Source organism: Haplochromis burtoni, unplaced genomic scaffold (assembly GCF_018398535.1).
Source record: "Haplochromis burtoni strain Fernald_Lab_line unplaced genomic scaffold, NCSU_Asbu1 Contig_96, whole genome shotgun sequence".
NCBI classification, from domain to species: Eukaryota; Metazoa; Chordata; class Actinopteri; order Cichliformes; family Cichlidae; genus Haplochromis; species Haplochromis burtoni.
In genome coordinates this window covers 837,802-862,336 of record NW_024582457.1, presented here as the reverse complement: position 1 = coordinate 862,336, position 24,535 = coordinate 837,802, and the positions used below count along the sequence as shown (strand labels likewise).

Here is a 24,535-nt window from a genome sequence, read left to right as displayed (position 1 = left end):
GTGTGTGTGTGTGTGTGTGTGTGTGTGTGTGTGTGTGTGTGTGTGTGTGTGTGTGTGTGTGTGTGTGTGTGCGTGCATATAAATATATCTTTATCTATCCCTTTGGCGCCCTCTTTAGGTGGTACACCTCCACTGCGTGCATCAGCAAGCACCACAGTATTTGTCAACCTGCTGGATCTCAATGACAATGACCCAACCTTCCTTAATCTGCCATCTGTGGCTGAAGTACCCGAGGGACTTCCCATTGGATCCTCATTTTTTAGGGTAAAATAAAAGACTGGTGCTTTGTAAAATGGTATTCCATTGCATTTGGGGTTTATTTTGTACATGTTAAAATGATGCAAGGAAAAAATTAATAGTGAAAATCATAATAGTCATGTTCAAAAAGGACTCAGGAGAAGCATACGTTTGTTTAATCCCTATTGTTTTATTTAATACTATTTAGTGACTAATTATCCACTTTTTTTATTTTATGCTCTGTCCTATCATAAATCCTTCCTTACAATTTGTTACATAGATTTCATTTTATAACCCAGTAATGCGCTAGGACTAGCTCGCCCTGCTGGTGGTCTTTATCCTTCAAGCTCAGGTCCTCTTTGAGGACCCTACCACTCTCTCTGGCTGAGGTTTTCACACAGTCGGTTGTTGTCATATTCCTGATGTACTCATGGATGTTTGTTGTCTCATCCTGGACATCCTGGTTTTGACACTCACTAGTCCTCGGCCTCCTTCTGTTCGCTTAGCGTGCATAGGTGTTGGATTTGGGTTGAAACAATCCATGCATGGTAAGGAGGCTTCTTGTCTTGATGTCAGTAGCTTCTACCTCCTCCTTTGGTCAGCTTATTATCCCAGCAGGGTATCTGATCAGTGACAGGGCATAGGTGTTGATTGCCCAGATCCTCTACTTCTCATTCAGCTGACTCTTCAGGACTTGCCTTACTCTCTGCAGGTATTTGGGGGGTGCAGTTTTCCTAATGGCTTCTTTATGATTCCCATTTCCCTTTGTAATTTCCAGGTACTTGTAGCTTTTTTAGATGTCTACAATGTTGCCTTCTGGTAGTGCAATCCCCTCTGTTCGGACTAATTTCCCTCTTTTTGTTACCATCCGACTACTGGTACTATTGGTAAATTATCTCTACAAATTGTGGAAGATTTTCAGATGAATCTTCCCTGATGAAGCATTGTGCAGACTGAATATATCAAAATCTAAAGTGCATAATATCATTAAAAGTCTCTAAAAATCTGTGCAGTCCATGATCTCCAGGCCCTCAGACAGGTCTGCATTTACAAGGTTCATTCACAAATGCAGGTTAAACTCTGTCGTGCAAAGAAGAAGCCATATGTGAACATGATGTACAAACACTGCCATCTTCTCTGAGGCAAAACTTTAAAATGGACTGAGGGAAAATGGAAATCTGTTCTGTGGTCAAACTGACTGAAATTTGAAATTCCTTTTGTAAAACATGGATACTGACTCCTTTGGATTAAAGGGAACAGGGACCATCCAGCTTCTTATCAGTGCTCAGTTCAAAAGTCTGCATCTCTGATGGTATGGGGCTGTGTTAGTGCCTATTGGCTTGGCAGCTTGCACATCTGGAAAGGCCCCATCAATGACGACAGGTATATTCAGGTTTTAGAGCGACACTTGCTCACATCCAGGAAGGCCTTCCATATTTCAGCAAGACAATACTAAACCGCAGTTAATGTCATACAACAGTACGGCTTCAGAGCAGAAGAGTGCGGACAAGATGAAAAATCGTGAAACATCATGAATCATAATGAATCATTTTGAATCATCACAAACCAAAAATAGGACAAAGAATACTCAGAAGTCTTGAGCATCAACAATCTTGCTGCTGTCATCAAATTCAAAATGAGCTTACACTTTTGATTTTTGATTTTTTTGATTGAATCTTTATTTTGAACATGTTGAAAAAGTACAGCAGCATAGAATTAAAAGAGACAAATGAACAAAGCAAAACAAAAGGAAAACGAGCAACCACAACTACAAATAACTTTCATGTTCAAAAAGGAGCAGGAAGAAGCATAAGCTTATTTAATCCCACCCCTTTTCCACTATCTAGTAATCAATAGACTACAGAAATACCTCCTTGCAATTACATTATATGTCATGTGTATTTTTTTTTTTAATTTTTATATATACATATATGTTTCTATCTATATACATACGTATATACATGTATATGTGTATATATACGTATATATATATTAGGGGTGCAACGATACACAAAATTCACGGTTCGGTTCGATACTTTGGTGTCACGGTTCGATATTTTTTCGATACAAAAAAATGTTCATGCATTTTTAATTTGTCATTTATTAAAATTATAAATATATATTTTAACTCAAAAGTACAGTTTTTAAATTTAACCCTAACCCTTGTGCGTGTTTTTTATTTTGACAGCGAATGCGCACCTGCGGACCACTTATGTGCAGCCCTGGTTATTTAGCTCGTCATATTGCAGCCACAGAAATTCTTTTGTCCATGAAACCATAAAGCTGCACTTTCTTTTTGCCTTATAGTCTGATTTGTCATAACTTCTCCGTTTTGTGGTAAGCTTTTCTTTGGCTGTCACTTCTTCACCCTGACCTGTCTTATTTGGCTCAGCAGAACTGAAATGCTGCTTTTACACACGCACTCACATAAGCTCAGCGATTCTCTGCGCGATCAACCTCTCACATGTTTAAGCTTGCTGCGGGAGATTTCACTTGTCATGTTTGCATAGTAAGCTAACGATTAATAAGACGATGTCAGAGGAATTGGTGCACAAATTATCATCACTCACAGATCAGTGCTGTCGCTCTCTATACACAGTTCGCACGATTGCAAAGTGAAAGCAAAAAAACAAGCGCAAATTCAAACGCGACTTCAATATGTCACATATTGACAGTGGCTCACCGATGCCAATGACATAATTACCCAGCTACATTTCTGAAAGAATGCAAAAGCATTGACATATATTTTTCCTACAATAGCCCGACGGGCAGGGAAGAGATAGATTTTGGTAGCCCGACTGAAAAAATCGCTAGCTCCGGGACGTCGGGCTAGCGATATTGCGAGCCCTGTATCTGATTGAGGAATCACTCATCTTTGGAGCGTCGGGCTAGCGATATTGCGAGCCCTGTATCTGATTGAGGAATCACTCATCTTTGGAAAAGAGAGTTTATTACAGAGAAATGTCTCTTTCCAAAATAAAAGCTATACTATCCGCTTCTTCTGGGCTATATTCTCAGCAGCATAAGGAGAATCATGTGCTAACAGCTGTCTAAATGACTCGGCTAAAGTTAGTAGCATGCTTGTTGTTTTTGTCTTTGCACTAGGATGATGTCGGCGTAAATGTGCAGTCATATTCGTTGTGTTCCCACTAGTGCTTTCAGGTTAATCTCGTTGAAATGACCTTAACGCCACAACACGGCAAATCTCCGTTAACGAGCTACCGCCGATCGCCTCCGTGCATGGGGCTAGACGGCCAACACGTTAACGAGCTAACTGCGCTAACACACTAGTCTCACACCACATGTAATTGAGCATTGCGTGGCACATCCAACATACTGTTTTACTTTAGTCCATGACGCGCTTACCTTCAGGGTCATACGTCACATGAAAACCAAAATAATTCCAAACGCCAGATCTGAATGAGGTGGGGGGTCAATTTGCCATGTTGCAAGGAGAGCTTAACTTCTGTCTCGCTAGCTTGCCCTGCGCTCTTCCTTCTGACGATGCTGTCTGTGTTGAGCGCTCAGTGGATCTGCGCTCGACAGTGCAGCCTAGGCGGAGTAGTCGAACGCAGATTCACTGAGCGCTCAACACAGACAGCATCGTCAGAAGGAAAGTTGATAAAATAAATTACAAATGTTGTATTGTTCGATACATATGCATACCGAACCGAAAGCACTGTATCGAACGGTTCAATATTGATACGAATATCGTTGCACCCCTAATATATATATAAACATATATGTTTCTATCTATCCATACATACGTATATACACGTTTCTCAAAATGGTAAATTTTAACAATTTAAATATTTGTTGTGTTTCCTGCATTTTATTGTGATTAAATTTGGAATTATTAAATGTCAAAGTAATTTCATTCTTTTTTTATTTATATTTTCTGTCCCAACTTTTAAATAAGGATTATATTATCACCATATTTAGTGAAGATAGGCGATGACAGACAGAAACACAAAGTCCTAAAGGAATTTCTCACTTTTTTAAAAAGACTTGACTGCCAAATAACACTGCAACACTTAATAATACGTTTTAATCAGTTAAAATAAACACAATTTAACCACATTTTATTCACCATCTGCTATCTGTTACCCTGTGAGTAATCTTCTATGGGTTTTCTTTTCTCTGTATCGCTTCCTCTCTTTCTTCTGTAGATCCAGGTTGAGGACCCTGACGAAGATAAGAATGGTTTGATTACACTAGCATTACAGATGGGAATGCCTCGCCTCGATTTCTACCTGAACATCTCCACTGGCGTCCTCACCTCATCAGCAGTCCTGGATCGTGAGCGGATCCAACAGTACCAATTGAGGATAATTGCATACGATGCAGGCCGGTTCCCTCGTACCTCTACGTCAACCCTCACTGTCATAGGTGAGAGATTCAGATTTAATTTACCTTTGCTTTCTCTGAAATTACCCTAATGTGAAAGTTGAAAACCAAAATAATTAAATAATAAAGAGTTGCTTCATTACGGCAAATAGCCCACCTCTGATTTCTCAAACATCTGCTGAATAAAATGCTGCCACCTACTGGTGGGATTTGTAAAACCCCAAATGGGGACTGGGCTGATTGCTCTGGATGTGACTGAAGAAGATTGGAAAATCTGCTGCCATTAGCCAGAGAACAGGACACCTGAGCAAGAAAGGCAAAAAGGAAAAAAAATGTACTACTCACTGCACCACCCTGCTGCCTTTATTTGTCCTCATGTGCATCTATCCGTGTGTCCTCGTGTCTTTCTGTGTGTGGCGTGCGTCAGTTCTGGATGTAAACGATGAGACGCCCACCTTCAACCCTCGCGTGTACAATGTTTCCCTGAAGGAGAGTGTCCCTAGAGACCACACTGTAGCCCGCCTCAGCTGCTTTGACAACGACGCGGGTCTCAACGCTGAACTTAGCTACTTCATCACAGGTCAGAGGTCACAGTGGGAGGTGTTTTTCTGTGTTCTTGAGTTAAAGTTTTTAAAGCCACGGGAGATTTTGTGTGCCACCCGTACTTTCCTTCAATCCATCCATGCGTGTGAGAGTTTGTGTATGTACTGAACTCCTTTGCATGTGCCTTTTACTACGTACAGATATTAATGTGCTTAATTTCTAAAATTGTGACTTCTTTTCATTTTTAGATGGTAATCAGGATGGTAAATTCAGCGTGGGTTTCAGAGACGGCATTGTTCGGACAGTGGTCGGTCTAGACAGAGAGACGCAAGCAGCGTACACTCTGATCATAGAAGCTATAGGTGTGTCATAAAACTTGATCTTTTGTCTTTGTCATTTTTACATACTGTGTGTTTATATATATATTTAAATAATGTGGTTTATCTTCAAAGCTGCTCTTGTTTCTTTGTGCATGCATGATAATGGTGTAAGGAAAAAAAACTGCCTGCACATCTGCAGTGATTTCAGACCATTGCTCAACTGCCTTTGTTCCTGTGTGAAAAAAAAAGAACAAAAACTCGGAGGTTTTCCTGTTTTGGAAAGCATTGAGTGGGGGTAGCTTATCTGCTGAAGAGGCCAGAGACGTCAGCGCTGGGAGAAGAAGCAGAGATAATGTAAAACTGTGCACATTGTCCTCATTCAGCTGAAAATGACCCAGTTTTTAATGAGTCAAGTATATATTATATAAAAAATCTCTTTTAGGAGGATTAATAGATTATTTAGTCTGTGTCAGTGAGTGTGTCTGTTTCTGTTATCAATGTCTAAAATTGATGTTAACCTTGAAACTGATGCAAACGTGTTTGTTTTTGCACGTAGACAACGGTCCGGCTGGCAGCCGAAGGACAGGCACGGCTACCGTGTTCGTCGAGGTGCAGGACGTTAATGACAACAGACCCATCTTCCTCCAAAACAGTTACGAGACCAGCATACTGGAAAGTGTTCCCCGAGGAACAAGCATCCTTCAGGTGAAAAATACACACGCCCACACACAAACACACGCTCATATATACTGCAAAACACATCCTGACAGAAATGGCACTGTTAGCGAATTTAAAACTCAAATTTATTTCCTTAAAACACACTGAGTGAGTTACAGTGATCTCTTTTTGGCTTGGGTTACATTTGTCTTGTCCATACAGGGAGTCCCCCCATAATCTGAGACTAGCGTGACTGTGTTTGTCTTAAGGTGTGTGAATTTCCAGATGGATGGGTTTCGGTGCATCAGAGCAACAAGAGGTGTGATGTTGGGTAGCGATGCTTGAATTTGAGTGAAAATATAGAAACAGACTAAAGTGATATTCTGTCATCTGAGGCTTAATTTTCGCCTCCAAGTCGTTTTGCTGGTGTCTTGTGTTAAAATTTTCTGTATTGATTTCTTTTGCTCACTGTAAAGTCACTTGTGACTATAGCACAGAGCTGTGATGAAAAAGATCGCCTGTGATCCAAACTTCAACCTGGGATCAGTAACAAAAATATGCTTTTTGATTATCTACATTTTAAATACTTTTCCTGCGTTTTATACCAAACTTCCTCCACCTAGCATTCAAAGAAGGTTAGAGAAATACTATAAATGCACTCTTCACTCTCTCCTGGTATTAGTGATGTTTGCTGCACAGTCAATCGTCCTTCAGGTGCTCTTCAAGTCAGATTTCGGTAACATAGTCAAATAGACAAGGCACAGTGAGGTGGGGTTCTCCGCTGGCCTCTGGCTGTGTTGTCTGTTGAGTTGGAGGCAGGGGAGCGTGTGTGCTCTCGCGCTCCTGCGGCCTGCGATGAGGCGGCCGTCTGAAGGAGAGATTGTACGAACGCCGATACGAGCCCAGCCTCTTCCACACCTTCAGCTGGGGCTCGCTGGACGTCCTCCTTCTACGAGTCGAACTCTCCCCCGGCCCGCAGCTCGCCTCGGAGTCCCCGTCCTGTTCAGAGGGCCGGCACACTGCCAGGAAGGCTGCAAACCCTGCCAGCAGCAGCGACAGCCCCAGCACCACCATGATGGTGAATTCTGGGTCGTGGATGTCTGAAGAATAAGATGGGGGCTGTCGAATGGTGACAGAGGTGGCAGTGGTGGTGAGGGTGGACAGAGTGATTTTTTCTGTGTTAGAAGTAAAGGTGACGTTGGAGCCCGGATCAGTGGTGTTCATATTGTCTCGGTTCTGGAAGGAGAAAGCTATATTAGTCAGGATGTTTCAGAGATTGTGTGAGTGTTGGTTTTAGTCTATTTGGCTAATTTCAGTGTATGCATGTGTGTGGGTGTGTGGGTGTGTGTGTGTGTGTGTGTGGTCAGCCTCCATCAAAGTGCCATAACAGCTCTCTTGACGTGCTTGCATCTCCAGCCAAGCCTAACTTTGCTGACTAGGTTTATTTTAGGCCTATTCTCATGTTTTTGCTTAATTAGGCTCATACACTCAAGAGCTCATTATACACAATGACACACATGCACAAATATGCATAGAAACGCCTGCACGCACAGCCAGATGCAGGGACTGTTTGGCATTTGCGGCAATTATGTAGCTATTAAATCAAGGACTACAAAACAGTCAATGCTTGACAGGCTTTCCTCAATGTAAAACAAATTGGGTTTATTAAATTGCCCTCTTGTAAAATGCAAGGAACCCACCTCTTCTACCCCAGTCTCCAATTACCCACCCCCATCCCTCCCTCCCATCTTCAGCATAGTAACATTTGTAAATGTCATCGTCCTTAATTCAGTGGAGACAAAGCATGGCTTATCGGTTTAAGGGAAACACATTGGGACGTGAAATTATTTTTAAGACCAAATGCCAGGAAAGCTGTGAAAAGGCCAGTGGAGCAGGATGGCTCGTTAGAGAGTCAGTTCATTAGTCAGCGCCTCCAAGCACATACGCCGCACTCGCATGCATGCACACACACACAAACACACGGCTATTCAAACACAAACTTTCTTTCTCACCCACACATATTGTAGCTTGCACATATTCGTGATTAGACGCGCTGTTCTTAAGCTCGGCAGCCTGGCTCTAAGGTGCTCTCCCTCTGTTTCTCCCCACATTGTTGCTCCTCCAGATCTGACTACTCAGCTAGTTTTGAAACCAACAAAACTTTTTTCTAGCACGCTTTGTTTGTCAGATTCACATTTGCAAATTTAACTGACTGTGCACGCAATTTCACTAATAATTAATTTCTAGTAGAAACAAAATGAATTCTAGCAATATAACATCTCCAGTGATTTCAATAATTTACTGTTGTGGTATATTCTTAGCAATTAATATTGACGCTGAAATCCCTTGAAAATATATACTCACGCTGACACTTTGGAGACTTTAAAGCAGAACTTTGCTTCGTTCCAGTAGTTGAGGTCAGATCTGTTTTGTAGATCCACACTTTGTAACTGCACGCTCTTGTTTTTCCCCCCTCAAACTACGGCTTTTCCCAGAAACAGAGGGGGAAACGCTGGGGAGGAAGAGGGGAACGGGGTTGAAAAGGGGGTAAAGTCTCAGGAACAGCATCACAGAAGTAATACGTCTCAGCTGCTTTAATGACAAAGAGCCAAAGACAATAAAATATTTTGTCAGTCACACAGACTCTTAGATTTAAAAAAAAGCTGTGTGTCTACACCACACAATTGCACTTCCAACATCTGGCTCCGCAATGTAGTCTTGCACTTTCATGCACCCCCTTTTATGGACCAAGTGGTGCATTCCGCTGTGTAGTGCCCTATTCATCACTCACCAATCTGACCCCCAGCCACTTTTTTTCCTCCCGTCTCCCCCTCCCCTCACCTCCTCTTTCTCCTCTCCTCTCTACATCTCTTTATAAAACTAATGAGACTGAAGTTGGGCCCCTCTTCACAGAGGGAGTGAGAGCGAGCAAAGGAGGACACACAGGGCAAGACAGAGACCGCGAGAGTGTGGGTCTCACTATATGCGTGCACCTGACTGCACATGTAAATGTGCTTGAATGAGCGTTTCTTCTGTGTGCAGTTAAGTCTGCACTTTGTAGGTACCTCCACAGATTTTGACACATTCACAGAGAAGCGAGGTGTGACATAAAGTCGGCCTCATCCAGTGCCGGCGACAATGCTGGATTCAGAAAGTCAGTCGTATGACATGGCCCATTCACCAGCATCCCAATAGGTTTCACTGTTTATCTGTGTACGCTGTGGAGTCGTGCTGTCTGTGCTGAGATTGGCTTTTTTTGGGTGTTTCTGGCCATCTGCCTGTAACACAGAGAGAGAGAGTTTATTGCTGCCAAGCTGCGAAGAGGTTGTTGTGGCAACAAGACACTGGGCACCCGGCAATGTGTGGTGCATGGGATAGTATACAGATTTCTCCCTCTGCCTTGACAATTATTAAAAATGCATATGAAATGTTCTGTCTATCATCGGAGAAAGAGACTAGAAAAACTGAGATGCTCAAACCTTGTGGTAACCAAATCCAACTGTTTAAGTCTGTCATGATTTTAGTTTTGAGCAATGATAGCTCTCACATAAAGTTGAAATAATTGCCATTAGACTATCACTTTTTTTAAAGCGTGCCTTTGCCAATTTTAAAGCAAAAACAACTGCAGAGCTGTTTCCTTTCCCGGAGCTGGTTTGCTTTTCCATGTTATTTAGCATTTGATTAAGTTCCGTGATCCTGTGCAGATGTTTTAAGACAATGCAGATGTCTTTATTTGTTTTTTCATTTTTGGTCTGTAAAGGTTCAAGCGACAGATGCAGACCAGGGAGAGAATGGGAGAGTCCTGTACAGGATCCTCACTGGTAAGTGTCGCAGTCCTTTAGAAAACCTTTGCACGTGGTCATCCTGTTCGCTGATTGAATGTCTACAAGTTTAAACACAGTCTCAAAATATGTGATGGCAGCTTTGTGAAGATACGTTCTTTAGAAAATTGTCGACATAGTAAAATTCTCAAGATTCACTGATTTGATCATTCCTCTTGGTTCCTGTGCTTTAGCTTTACTCAGTGTGTATGAGTCAGGTCTTGCCAAAGAGTCAGAGTACTTGTGATGACGGGCTCTTTAAACAAGTTGAATTTGCCATGTCAGCAAATGAAATGACCCACTCAGTGGACTTCAGTAAACCTAGGTTAAATGTGCAATTTTGTTCAGGTCTCTTGGCTTCATCTCACCTTCCCTTCCTTTCACTGTCTCTCTGTCTGTGCGCTCGTGTTTGTGATGCATGCAGGGAACAGCAACAATCTGTTCAGTATAGAGAGAGACACCGGACTGGTGACAAGAGGCCTCAGGGCTCTGGACAGAGAAACCAGCAGCTCCCATATGTTGGAAGTGGAGGCGTACAACAGTGATGAGGGCAGCATGAGGAGCTCTGTGAGGGTGAGAAGCAGAGAAACCACATCCGATGAAAAATATATTATATGTGCATTATAATCAATTTGTTTGGAGGTGAAATTATTGTCTTTTATGTGGCTGTTCGATATATTTATTTAGGAAATGTGAATGTCTCCTCCTCAGGTGATCATATACGTAGACGATGCCAATGATGAGGTGCCGGTGTTTACCCAGCAACAGTACAACCGTCTGGGCCTGAGAGAGACCGCTGGCATCGGCACCTCTGTGATTGTGGTGCGTGCCACTGACCGTGATACTGGTAAGTTCGGTTTCAAATGTGGCAAGAAAAGGGAATGTTTGATTCCAGATCTTTTTAATAACCATTCAGCATCAGGTTTTCTTCATCTAACACCAAATGGAAATACATATTTAGCTGTGCTATTTAGCATAGCTTGTGCCTTTGATCATCAGCTTGCAGATCAATAAACCTAACACTAGTGGGTGCCTCCACAAAGAGAACAAACCAACCTCTTCTTTATTTTTTTTCCCCTCTGGTTTTGTAACTATGGTGCGCACGAAACATCGCAATTGGCATTTAAATCACTACTTCTGCTCCATGGCACAAACTTCCTCTTATTCACTTCCCGTTGGGTAAAGTGTTGCTTAGGCAGCTTCTGACGCATCTTGTGCCGTGACATACATTTTCCAAAACATTAGATCAGGATCAGGCCTGAAACCGAAATAAACATCATATAGCCAAAAGAGCAGCGTTGACAACTGTGATTAATAAAAAACAGACTTGAGGAAAAAGGTTGCGTTTTGTAACTACAGCTTCATCGAAACAATGTTACAAACTTTTAAAGTTGTTATTCTTAGTAACAGTAGGTGGGGGAAAAACAACTTTTTATTATAAGTTGTTTTTCTTTGAAATGACACCTTTTTCCTCTCTTGCTGTTCAGGTGATGGTGGAGCCGTCGCCTACGCCCTCGTATCCGGCTCAGACCGCAAGTTTGAGGTGGACGTAAGCACCGGCCTGGTTACCACTGTGGACTACCTGGACTACGAGACCAAGACCTCCTACCTCATGAACGTCTCAGCCACCGACCAAGCTCCGCCGTTCCACCGTGGCTTCTGCACCGTTTACGTCACGTTACTTAATGAGCTGGATGAGGCCGTGGCCTTCTTCTCCGCTGGTTACGAGGCTTCACTTCGTGAGAACATCGCCACGGGCACAGAGGTGGTCCAGGTGCAGGCGCAGTCTGCCGACAACTTGAACCAGCTGAAGTACCGTTTCGACCCCGACACGTCGCCCGCAGCTCTGGCCCTCTTCAAGATAGACAGCGTCACGGTGAGGAAGAGGTGGAAGAAAGGTCACTGATGATTTGATCACAGTGTGCATGCCTTGTTTTCATGTGTGTGCACTTCAAAGGCTGCGCCTACCTTCCGTCAAATATGCTTCATCCATTAACCGCAATGCGACTCAGTAACACCTCGTCCCCGGTGATTTAGGCTAACACTCGTGTTGCTGTATGACTGTAAGCTGATCAAAGTGCTTTAGGTGCTTTGAAGTCATTTGATTCCTTTGATAGATGAGAAATGGGGATTCCTTTGTTGATTTGTGTGATACTTGTTAATTTTCTTCTGTTTTCGTCGCTGTCACACTGGGACTTACATCTTGTATGGACTCTATGATGGTTACGGTATCTGCTGATGCGTGTCTGTGTGTTGTTTCAGGGCCGCATCACAGTGACAGGCCTGCTGGACAGAGAAAAGGGTGATATGTACACGCTGACTGTTGTCGCTGATGATGGAGGACCCAAAAAGGACTCCACTGTGGTACGCCCCTTTGTTGTGAATGGTGTTGTTTCGGGCCTACCCCTCCTATTATTGTGCCTTGTGGATTTATTACTTCATGTGTTTGTGTCTATTCTGGCGCAGAAAGCTAATGGCCTTCCTCTTTTATTAATTGCATCCCTCTCTGGAACTGCAGAAGGTAAGACGTTCTTTTTATGGGGAATGTTAAGTACAACAGTAAATGTGTTTGCTGTGTAACGTGATCATTATGTTTTGTTTGCCCGGGTTTATTTAATGTTCAAGGTAAGTATTACTTTGCAAATGTGGAATTTAACCTCCATTCGATCGTACCTCTGTACAGGTGTCCATCACCATTCTGGATGAGAATGACAACAGTCCAGAGTTTGACATCACATCTGATATTTCACGCGCCATCCCAGAAAACACACCCAAGGGTACAAAGGTGGCAGTAGTTCTGGGAAGGGACAGAGATGCTGGTTTAAATGGACTGGTGAGGGTTTTTTTTAAAACAGCAGAAAATAATGAAAGATCTTCTGTGTGTGGCGCTTAATATCATATCTTTTACTTTACGTTTTACTGCACTTAACAGCTGACAAAGAGCAAAAAAGACGTTGCTTCCCAAATATGGTGCTTTATTTTTTCTCTTCTTAGTTCCTATCACATCCTGAATCAAGCAAGCGTGCTTTCCCGGCATCTCAAAAGTGAATGTGACATTTATAACTTGTGTTTCCCTTATTTTAGGTTGTGTATCTCTTAATCTGGCACTAGTACTACAAATATTTACTTCCTCAGATTGCAATACAAGAAGTCAAATTAAACTTATTTCAGTTTCACATCGGCTCTCTTAGATTTTGGCATCTCGATGGCCAACTTAAGCTGCCAGTATCACATTTTCCTTTTTTGCTACTTCCTACTGCGCAGGTTTTGGACTCTCACTTCTTATTTCTTAATTTACTTTCTTAATGTGAAAGAAAAGCTATTAAAAATACCCACACTCTCATTTTTGGTTGCAGTAAGTAGAAGTAATCATCTGACATTCAGTCAGTGACTGTCTGCCCCCATTTTTCTTTCACTCATTCTGACTTGTTGCTCTTTGCCAGGTCAATTTCACTCTGGTGGCAGGCAACATGGAAGATGTGTTCATGATCAAGACTGTGAACAACACTTACGGAGAGGTTTATGTCAATGCTCCTCTGGACAGGGAGTCTGTAGACCGCTATCTACTGAAGGTCAGATTACTATAGTTACTGTAGGACAGTTTTACCAGACACCTGTGTCTCTTTCACATTCATGCTCTAAACTTACACCTCATCCCTGATTCAGCACAACAATGAACTAATTACTTGTCATACTTTTAACCAGGAACTCCAAACACATTTTACATGTTGGGCCACACACATAACCCCCCTTTCTGTCACTGTTTAGGAAGTTTAATTAGATATTAAAATCATTGAAATGTCTCTGTATATGAAAAAGAAGTGCAATTCAACATTGAGTCTTGGTCAGTATGACGCATTGAGGTTAAATTCTAAGAAGCGTGTAAAATTACAGAGGAAGTTCTGGCAGCTTAGACTCAGACTGTCCAGTAATTATAAAACATGAAGTTCTTATTAATTCGAAGAAAAATCTCTGTGGTAGATTATGAAAAAACATCTTTAATTTTTTAACCATTAAAGAGTTAATTAATTACACTTGTTAGGATGAATGGCAATGGGGGAGGTCTTTCTTTAGTACAAAAAGTTCAGAAAATACAGTTTAAAGTCCGAGATCTTACTTCACATTTTCCAAAGCCATTCAATGGCCAGATTGGAGTGTTTGCTGGGCCGATTCTGGCCCCCAGGCCTTATGTTTGATGCTTTTAATTGAAAACCAAATAGACATTTTTTGAGACTGTTGTTCTGTAGAGACAAAAGGCACAAGTGTTTTTCATTTACTCGTCATGTTTTAATATTATTGATGTTAATGAAAACAGATTTTAATAAAGTATTCAAAGTGCATGCGTTTTGTTTATTTATCCTCTGTGGGGTTTAATGCCAGGTATCAAAATGCATGCTGAGGCTTGTGTTCTGATGCACATCAGTTCACATGTATTGTTTTAGGTCCGTGCCACTGACAATGGCTCACCTCCCAGACACACGGACCACTCTCTCACCATCAACATACTGGACGTTAATGATAATGCGCCAGTTGTTGAGAGCCAGAGGGGCTACAACGTCAGCGTGAATGAGGTAGGGATGCACTCGACACACGATCTAAGCCAAGCAAGCCAGTGATGTCAGTGTATACAGAAATAGTATTCAGCTGTTAAGTTTTATTATAGTCTACCACAGATGATCCATAATTTAACAAGGCTTCTTTTTTGATGTATTTTGCAGAACGTTGGAGGAGGTACATCAGTCGTCCGTGTGATGGCGACAGACCGGGACATCGGTCCCAATGCCATGCTGTTTTACTATCTCACTGCCGGAAACCAGGACCTGACCTTCCGCATGGACCGAGTGACCGGAGAGATGGTGACGCGCCCATCCCCTCCCGATCGAGAGCGCCAGGCCGAGTACCGACTAACGGTCACCGTAGAAGATGATGGCACGCCACCTCTGTCGGTAGGGCACAGCAGTAAGCATGGCATTACAACATGCTGCAAACATGTCTTATTAATATCAATTCCAACAATTTTTTCCCTTAGCTACTCTCAGATCACTGAGAGTATTGAATCTGAATTCATCAGGATAATAAATAACTAACCATTTTTTGTGTTTGTAAGTGTGCATGCATGAGGTAGACATGAATAGTTCTGCCTCTATGGGCCACATTTACTAACACGTAGCGCCGCCGCAATCTGGGTTGTGACGTAAATAGTACTGCCAGACGCCACAGCTCAGTGGATGAAAAGAATGTGTTATTTTTGGCACTTGATATTAAAGTAAACTCACTGCAGCTGTGTTGGGAAAACAAAACAGACACCTACGAGCGCTATTTGGGGATTTGTAATTTACCCCATTTTTTTAAATTGGACTCATGTGTTGGCCCGGCGACCTGTTCAGGGTGTACCCTCCCTCTTGCCCCTATGATACCTAGCATAGGCTCCAGCAGTATGCAGACAGATGGGTTATTTTCAGTGTACTAATAATGGATATAAGCTCTCAAATAACACATGTAAGTGTTATATTTAAGAAATAGATGTTAAAATAATAACTGGGAAATATACTTAAATGTAATTTCAAGGTGAGTTTCAGGACAAATGATGATGATGAGTAAAGTTGAATAATGCTGGTTAAGAGGATTCAGCTTCTTATACATAACAGTTTTGATCTTACTCACACTCTTGTCCGAGACACGGGTTCTGTTGAGGTCTGCTTAATGCTTTCTTATCTGCTTGACCTAATTAAGGCACAAATATGGCAAATATAAAATACAGGAAGACAAATATAGTGGTTTCTTGATATTCTCTTTAAGTTAAATGGCTTTCATTTTGTCAAAACGAAAGCCACAATTCACATTTCTTCTTTTCCCCTTTGTGTGCTTATACAGAAGGAATAATGTACAGTACTGTATGAGTCACAAAGGCATCCACTGTCATGTAACTTGTACTTGAGTTTTGTGCTATAAATTTACTTTACACCTATAATAATGCACATTTTTAATGCACTGTATAAATAGTCAATGTAAAGCTGGAGAAAAAGCTGGGAAGAGAACAATGGCCATCACCGGGGATTTTCACTTATCAGTCATCTAGCTCTGTCTTTTCTCATGAAACAAGATGCTAAGCTTGTTTTATCATTTTCTCTCCTCACTGCCGGTCTCCCTCTGGTGTGCACCATCTTAGAAGCACACAAGTGGAACAACCTTGTTCTATCTGTGATGGCTCCCCAGACAGAAGTGCAGTATGTCCTTGTAATGTAATAGTTTTGGAGACCTGCCATTTGAAAGGAACAACTGAGAGACACAAGGCTTTAAAGTGCCACTTTATTATAAAAGCCACTAATAGCAGGATTCAGAGGTAATATACAGAACAAACATGCTAATTACAAGCCTTTTTGTATTTTGTTAACGTTTGCGCTCATGTCAACATGTGGTCACAGTCCAGATTTTTTTTAAAAACACACATACCCAGACACACATAAGCAGGCATAATGGAAAACACAAGCATTTAAACACAAAAAACAATCATTAACTCTTAAGAGAATAAAAACATCTTTACATAATAACCCGAACTGTACACTTGCTACACATCGTTCTAGAGAGGATTTCCTCCAAGCACCTCCTGTACACCTCAGTGTGAAAAAAAACCCACCGGTGGTTTTTACAGTCACACTAAATAATATCAAAAATGCTGTCATATATACGTTCGCCCTTCTTCTCTTAAGCCAAGTTGTGTTCACTGATCTTAGGTTAACATTTTAAAGCTTTTTTCCCGCACTTTCACTTGAAATATTTGATATTTATCAAACAGCCCCATTGCACACGTACTAATAAAATACAAATGAATATTACAATATATTTTACCACAGTCAAATAAAAAAAATAAAAAACAAAAATATTGCTAAAAGATTTACTTCCACTGCAGTGATTAAACTGTTTTAAGGTTTTTGTTGTTGTTCTTTATTTAATAAAAATCAGCTACATTCAAGAGTAAAAAACAATAAACATTTTGTTTAGAATTATTGAACTGTACACGAGCACAAGCAAGAACATCTTTTCTGAATGCTTTTTCTAAATTCTTCCTGCAATTTTCAGTACTTTATGAGAATATTTAAGGCCACTGTGAAGGGCTGCGTTTCTGGAAGCACAGGAAGGAAAGACAGTATTTAAAGCAACAGAGTTTACGCATAGCTGAGGTAGCAAAGAAGAAATAGAAAACATGGCAAGTTCAAGTTAAAACAGAGGAACAGCATAATGCCTGTAAAAGCAAAAACTGTTCTTTTTTTGTACAAGACCTTTGGCACTTCTCTGATGATTGAGAGTTCGCTGGTGCAGACGGCTTATGTCAAATGACTAAAGGGAGAAAAGGGTGTTAAGTCGTCCTCACACCAGTTGTTCGGTTTAAAGAAGAAAGAAAACAAAAACAACACTGTTTGCTTCCTGGAGATGTAACCTTCCTGCCTTCTTGTGTAAAGGTTACAACATCAACAAGTTAAAAAGTAGTCTTGTGTGGGGTCTTTTACATAGGATTGTTTCTTTGACAGCTTGTGCATTTAGCAAATACATAAAGACAGATTTACAATAAGTCTTCGGTTGGCCCCCTTACAGTTACAAAGAAACCACAAGAGTGACACAGGAAATTTACAGAAATCATTGTGAGTTCTTTAGGGTTTGACTTGCCCTAAACAACATGCCACCCCTGCACATTTTCTATAGCATAGATCTTTGGTTGGTGTGCTTGCTGACATATAGAAACCACAATACTGACACAAAGTATACAGACAGTCACGCAAAGTGAGTTATTTAGGGCTGGAATAAAAAACATGCCAACACTATTATAAGCAGTGTGTTTCAGCCAAACGAGGTACCTGATTTGAATGAATGGTTTGCAAGCCATCGCCAGTGTTTGGATGTAAAATGAAGCACAACAAGTCGTCACGACCCAAAGTTCACTTTTTGCCTGCAGCTGTTGTTGCAGGTGGAAGTAGTTTATGAATCAAAGAAATGCAGCCTTCTTTTTTCCCTCCTTGGGTCCAGACAATGTACAGACTAAAATCCGGGGTTATTCTGAGATGGCTCGAAGGAGAGCGTCCGTCTGAAGGCAGAGAGAAGAGGAAGATAGTTGCAGGGCTGTTTCCAGATCAGCAGTTTGAGTGATGATTGAGGTTCAGCTCCTCTTTAAACCTACAGGAACTCTGGAAACTCAGGGATGGCAGCTGCAAGCAAAGACAGTGCATGTCAGTGAGAGCACAGAAATCATTGTAGGTATCACTATCCACCTACACAAACACACAATTCTTTTCTTTTTCTTTTTTTGTTATGTGGAAAATTTGATATGGGGGTGTTCGAACATGCAAATGTGCACTTCCTGCCTCAAACATACCCGATCTTTCAAAAGTCAAATGAAAAAATTGAAAGAATTTCCTTTTCTTTACTTTTTTTTTTCCATAACTCCCACATCTCAGAGTACTACAGACACACATGGAGACTGATCAGTTCCACAGAACTACTCGTGTTTCTGAAAACTCATTAAAAAGCAGAACAACAAGGCCTTGGGTCTGGGTTGCGACATGCTAGCGATAACAGGGAAGTGCTGCTTGTTAAATTCCGCAAAGTTTAAGGTCAGCAAGTTGGAAAAAATGAAGAAGAAAGCTAAAGTGTGGCCTCCATCCACGTAACATGAAACCTTATGAGAAGCTGTGTATTTCAACATAACATCTGTGGACCACTGAAGGAAATGAGCTCCGGCATGGAAAATCTTCCTTGACAAATGTCAAAGATATTGTTTTTTATGTCGAACATATGAAGGTTTTATCAATAATTTTGACTTTTCTTTGCAGACGGGAAACATAGAGATCACACCAAGAAATGGAAAAGGCGTCCAGCTCCCCAGTAAAAGAATAATGTTTGATTGAAGAGGTGAAAACTGCAGCATATGGCACAATTTTACCTTATGTTTATGTTTCTCATTTCTGTTTGAGCTTCAGGAAGGCTTGTCCATATATTCACCTATTACAGTGTTGAAACCTTTATGGGTTGCTTAAGGCTGTATACTCAGTAAGTTGTACCTTACCCTCTTCCCATGCACATCTCAAACCGTGCTATAAGGAAATGGGTCAATCCGCCTCAGTATGCCTGGAATGTCTGCACAGGTGTCCCAGGAATCGGCAGAAAAACACTAAGGATTGAACCCCTTAACCGTGTCTAATGTTTCAACATTATTTCAAGTTGAGTCAGAAGGAACAACTGAAGGAGCCATTAGTGTTCAATGAGAGTGCTGATGGGTGGAGAATGACTTGTGAGAAGAATTAAGAAGAGGACAGTGTAAGGGGGTGGTTTTGTGTGTGTGTTTGGGGGGGGGGGGATGAAATCTCCTACACAATATGTTTTCAGAGTCATGCAAGACTCAGCCCAGCTGTTTTTGAGTGTGCAGCTACGCACTACAAATTCACGAGCATCTTTCCACCAACACTTCCACCAAACGCAGGATGTTTCAGCAAAAGCGCAGAAAGAACTAGTGGTTCTTGATTGCATCAGTCTTTTACCAGACTGAGTGCACATTTTGATATAGGTGTCTTGCAAAACCCTTGTGTGCAATGCAGTTACACGCATATCCCGGTACTTTTTCATTTTTGTTTTTTTAAGTGTTTCTTTTTTGAGTGTGAAATAAATGTGAACAAAGTGATTTGCATTCATTCACAACAATAAGAATATCGGAACAACAGATATAACACACTAAGCCATGTAAATGACCTCTAAAAGTGAGATGACTTGCATTGCCTTTTTGGGCTTTGATGTTTACCAGTGGAAGGTCCCTTATGTCAGCGACTCAGTCTCAGCATGAATATTGTATGAGTACAAGTTGTGAGGCAGGGTGGGGGGGGTCCTACCTTCTGCTGGGAAGAATACGTCGCCATGTGCCGGAGGAGAAAGGGGTGTTCCCGGTTCGGACAACAGGTGGCGACCTGTCTCGGATGACTGCCTAGTCATGATCTGAGAAACAGTGCGTGTCTTTGTTTCTGGTGATCCCCCTCGAAACACTGGGTTTTCATGGCCCAGAGCCTCACTGAACACACACACACATACATGAAGAAGAAGCATGATTACAAGTGAGCAACTTTCAATATGACCCAGTAAACTGTTTCAAAACTTTCCTAGAGACATGCAAGAGTTTCATGTTTGTCACTTTGGATTTAATAAGGGATTTTCTGTAATGACAATTTAACACTACACTTAAACGATTAGCAGTAGGATTTGCATATACAGGACACATCATGGCAAAAGAAAAAAAAATGTATACATGGTTTTAACTAGTTTATTTTAATGAGGCTAGTGGGTTTAATCTAGCTATTGTGTCACAAGTGTTGTGGCCACCATGTTCACAGTCTATTATTCTAAAGAGCAGCTGTGTTTTGAAGCTGGTCGCTGAGATCAGCTGCCTGTGGGAAACCTTACCTGTCCATCCTCACTAGCTCTTGTCCACCTGGGAGAGAGGAAATAGGAAATGGGCCATTGTAAATGAATTGAAACAAAGCGGAACACTACAAAAAGACTATGAATGCACTTCCTACTGTGTGAAATACAGTTAATCGAGCTCACTGACAGGAAACGTGTCAGAACAAACACTATGGGAAGTCCAGTGCGAGAGACTTATGTGGCCCAAAGGTGGAAATTAAGTGTGAGTGTGTGTGTAGCTGTTTGTGCACATCAGTAATACATACGTCTTCCTAACGGTGAATTCTCCCTCTGTTTGTACACGAGCACTAGAATAAGAGGCAGGGACAGCAGAGCCACGATGCAGGCTGTTATAGCCAAGGCCACTGGCACAGAGCCTAGGGAAGCAACAGACAGGCTGTGAGTTTAATAACATCACGAAATAACTGCCTCAGACATTTATTGGTTGAAGGCCTGAATAATGTTTCATACTTACTTGCAGTACTTGCAGTTGGTGTGGGATCCCAGACAGTGCAATTCTGAAATCCTTTCCTTGCTGGAAAGAGATAAATATATCGGTTCTCACTCGTGTCAAAACAGTTTCACTGTTCAGCAACATCAGCTCCTGAGCTTCTTGCAAAATATATTATTGATAACCTTAGTGCACATTCACAGCGTTTGACATACTTACGCGGTATAACTTGTAGAATAACATGGTTGTAGGCTTTCTGCACCAAGCTATGTTTATTGAATTCTAGAATCCCACAGCAGTAGCGGCCCTGGTCCGAAGGTTTCACATTCTCTAGAATCAACCAGTGGTTGTGCCCCATGCGATCCATCTTCACTCCTGGTGGCAATGTGCTGTTACGGTGTGGGTGAGAAAAATTCCTTGGGCCCATTCCTGGATGACAGTGCTGGTCACTGTGGGCTGTGAAGAGCCAAGTGCTCCTCACAACATCGTTGGGGGAATGCAGGGTACCTTTCTGGACGCACGTCATGTTGACTCTTGCACCTTCAGGACAGGTGTAGTACAGGTGGGGAGGAGAAGCAATCAGCGTGGAATGGGGCTGGGCGTGGTGTGTCTCACCTTTAGCTAGAGAGAAAAGACAAAAGCAATGGAAGAATGTAGTGCATTCAACTTCCTTTGAGATGGTACCTCCTCCTTTATACGTATCCATAGAAATGTTTAAGTTTAGGGATGCTAATGTTAGGGTGTTGCTACTGAAAGAGGCGGGACAGTGAAACTTGTGGCCAGCTTTTAATAGGATCACACCAACTACAACAGTGATGCAAATGAGTTCTCAGATCATTTGCATCTTCACTGTGTGTACTCATGGGTGAGACTGTACCATATTGATTTATTTCTGTTTGCTTATTTAATAACACTTCAATGTAGTATAAATATGATTATTTATTAAAATTGGGATAAAGTGTAGGAGTAGAGTAAAGTGTAAGAAAGTGGCTGTGAGTGTGAGTCAATCCAAGGGTACAGATATGTATAGTATAGTTGAATGGATGTATAGATGTATAACTGCATATGTTTTACATATACATATCAGTGTGGAGTGCGTCACTGACGGATCATTTGCTGGTTTAACTTTGGAACGAGAAGACAGGAAGGAGAAGTAGGATCATATAAGTTTATACTTCTTCATTCTAATAAAACAAAAAAAAACAGTCTTTTATTTGCTGATGTTTTATATATTGCTTTATTATTATTATTTTGTTTCAACAACTCCCATAAAGCTCAAAGTACTCAAAGCAACCTTTCTGGTTGTTCCTACTACAGACTTACTAAACTAAGTCTCCAGCACTATATTTCACCATAATGACAAACACAGAGTCACAAGGTCAAAGCAATAATAGCCATTCTTGTTATTATTCTGCTCGGTTCAGATCACACAAATTCCCTATAGCTGTCTATTACAGATGACCCAGAAAAACCAGAGGAAAAAAGGAAGTACAAATATAAGTCGCATCTGGTTTGGCAGCGGGCCTTTCCAGGGTACAAACTGCCAGGGAAAAATTACATAACGAAAGATTTTAAAAAAGCAAAGGATAAAACCCTACAGTGACATTTTGATAATAACATGTTTTGAGCAATTTGAAATGAATGTAGAAAATAAATGGCAGGTCTGCTGAAATTAGTTGCACACCTAAAAGTTGCGCTGAGTTGAGTTCCTGCCAGGTATTGCACAAGTAACCACAGTAAAAGCAGTAATTTTATCACCTGCCAAACTTAACATGGGCTTTAGTGGCACACTTCTGCATGCTTCCTGGGTTTTTGTGCGAAGTTTGCTTCCTATTTTGTACATTTAAACTGTGGTTAAAAACCATGCATAGTTTGCTGTCTTGAAAAATATACAAATGTCCTGAGGGAGTTAAATCTCTTGTTCCTCTTTGTGAGCTACAGAAATATAGGCAGGAACTTCTTCATCTCTTAAAATGGGGACAGTATAAAAAAAAATCCCACTGAAGTTCTGTTTATTAACTTTAAATATCATCTTGCTGTTTGGTATTAATACACAGCAATTGTTGTGTATCGATTATGTGTATTAATATCTCAAAGGATCGTACGCTCAAAGATCTTCTGCACACACTCATGTACATTCAGGAAACCGGCTGCACAGCTGTGAGCCCGTTCTCAGCTTATTGCATAAACCTTTCTCCCTCTCTCACTCTCTGCCTCAACCACATCCTGTTGTGAATTCTTCAGTGTTGCAGTGGAATGCATGAATAGATAAACATAAATTGTGTGCTTTCAATGATTATTGCATTGCAAAAACACAACAAAATTAGCTCATCCTCAGGCTAGGCAGTGTGATGCCACTCTCAGAACCTCACTTTAAAGCAGACACATGATCTGGAAAATGCACACCCTATATAACGCCTCGCTATGTTGTAAAAGAGCAGCGTAAAAAGGCTGTCATTCTCTAGCTTTGTCAACGGACTCATTATTTTGTAATGATCTGCCTTTGTAACAGATGATTAAAGAATGCTTACTGCTGCAAAAGTTACAGGAAGGCTGCATGCACGGGTGCGTGTGTGGGTGGACTGCAGAGAAAGAAGAGTTTGCCCACGTATGTGTATCTTTTATAATGACACCATGGCAAAATTTTACAGTAAATGTGTGTGTGTGTGTGTCCATATGTCTGTTTGGGAAAGTCAGGGTGGAGTCTAAGTCAATGCCAGAATTTGGGGAGTGGACTTCCTTCCTGAGTTATCCCAGCACATAAACACTTCCACTCCCCGTTTCTTGCTCATTATTCCACGAAGCCAAACTTCAGTTGTTGCAAACTTCGTGATTCTTTATGTGATAAAAACCTCGAGCAGGTTGGACCACTACCCACAATGCCAGTAATTATAGCGTTGGAGATGACTGTCCCTGCTGATTTATGCTCACTATTAATGTTGGGGATTAACCTGTAAATCAGAGTCTTGATTAAACTATTTAAATGTGTATAAAATGGCAGTCATTATTTCCTAGCACATCTTTACTGTATTTGTCTACACAACTATTTAAAAAAACCCTAAAGATCAGCTTTCCTACAATATGAGGCAATACATTAACCAGTTTACACATTACTTACACAATTACTTGATCATTCAAACAGTGGGGGATTAACTTTATTGTGCCTGCCGCATTACAGTCATATCCCAAACTTTAAAAACTTTGGTCCCAACTCTTTGTGTTTGCACAGATTCATTTTAACTTGTTCTGCTGACCTGCTTGTTGCGGTGTGTTCTCTATTAATAGTTTTCTTAGAGAGCTCCTGCTTTGTTTAAAGTCTTTTCCCCTGCTAGTTATGAAAAAAATAAGCTGACAAGCTTCATCAAAGAAAGAAAAGTAATTTAAAAGCTCCCATGTTTTATTAGTTCAGTTATGTTGTTCTATGTAGCTGTATAATTTAGATAGTTAAATCTCCAAAGTAACTACCCATGTTTTTGTGAATCACTGAAAGCACTTCCACATGCATCTAAGCCTGCAGAAACTTTTGCTTTGAATGTGATTAGAGTAGATTTAACTACTTGCTGGCTCTTACTGGCAGTGCTACTTATTTGTAAGGGGAAGCTGCACCGTGCAAACAAGCCAGAATTAATAAGCACACAAGTGTTTTTGTCTAAATATTAACAGAATCAGCTGCTGTTAAATACAGCAGAACAGTCGATCACCTCTCCTCTTTCATTGGC

At 41.2% G+C, this 24,535-nt stretch overlaps 3 protein-coding genes across 4 annotated transcripts in view; 1 reads left to right on the top strand and 2 right to left on the bottom strand.

The window, feature by feature from the left end:
• cdh23 (cadherin-related 23) overlaps positions 1-24,535 on the top strand; it is a 201,466-nt gene that overhangs the window by 155,860 nt on the left and 21,071 nt on the right. For both annotated transcript variants that reach the window (XM_042222847.1, XM_042222846.1), the window contains exons 23-37: positions 119-264; positions 4,407-4,626; positions 5,012-5,164; positions 5,376-5,489; positions 6,004-6,152; positions 9,865-9,925; positions 10,350-10,498; positions 10,637-10,772; positions 11,413-11,801; positions 12,188-12,289; positions 12,444-12,446; positions 12,609-12,758; positions 13,369-13,497; positions 14,368-14,496; positions 14,644-14,871. In XM_042222847.1, coding sequence (XP_042078781.1) covers positions 119-264; positions 4,407-4,626; positions 5,012-5,164; positions 5,376-5,489; positions 6,004-6,152; positions 9,865-9,925; positions 10,350-10,498; positions 10,637-10,772; positions 11,413-11,801; positions 12,188-12,289; positions 12,444-12,446; positions 12,609-12,758; positions 13,369-13,497; positions 14,368-14,496; positions 14,644-14,871 — 2,258 coding nt within the window. The remainder of the gene's footprint in view (positions 1-118; positions 265-4,406; positions 4,627-5,011; positions 5,165-5,375; positions 5,490-6,003; positions 6,153-9,864; positions 9,926-10,349; positions 10,499-10,636; positions 10,773-11,412; positions 11,802-12,187; positions 12,290-12,443; positions 12,447-12,608; positions 12,759-13,368; positions 13,498-14,367; positions 14,497-14,643; positions 14,872-24,535) is intronic.
• LOC102298108 (uncharacterized protein C10orf105) lies at positions 6,177-8,831 on the bottom strand. Its single transcript, XM_005927109.3, has 2 exons — positions 8,469-8,831; positions 6,177-7,340 (listed from the first exon to the last, which is right to left on the bottom strand). Exon 2 carries the CDS (start codon positions 7,326-7,328, stop codon positions 6,831-6,833), a length of 498 nt encoding a protein of 165 aa, XP_005927171.1. The 5' UTR covers positions 7,329-7,340; positions 8,469-8,831; the 3' UTR covers positions 6,177-6,830.
• Positions 16,221-24,535, bottom strand: part of vsir (V-set immunoregulatory receptor) — an 11,832-nt gene continuing 3,517 nt past the window's right edge. Inside the window, exons 2-7 of the mRNA XM_005927111.3 lie at positions 21,036-21,437; positions 20,841-20,900; positions 20,632-20,742; positions 20,366-20,393; positions 19,801-19,976; positions 16,221-18,126 (exon numbers count right to left, since the gene is read on the bottom strand). Of these exons, the coding sequence (XP_005927173.1) occupies positions 18,095-18,126; positions 19,801-19,976; positions 20,366-20,393; positions 20,632-20,742; positions 20,841-20,900; positions 21,036-21,437 (809 nt within the window). The 3' untranslated portion in view covers positions 16,221-18,094. The remainder of the gene's footprint in view (positions 18,127-19,800; positions 19,977-20,365; positions 20,394-20,631; positions 20,743-20,840; positions 20,901-21,035; positions 21,438-24,535) is intronic.

Excerpts from the sequence above, each read along its gene's own strand:
- LOC102298108 (XM_005927109.3), bottom strand. The coding sequence starts at position 7,328 with ATGAACACCACTGATCCGGGCTCCAACGTCACCTTTACTTCTAACACA.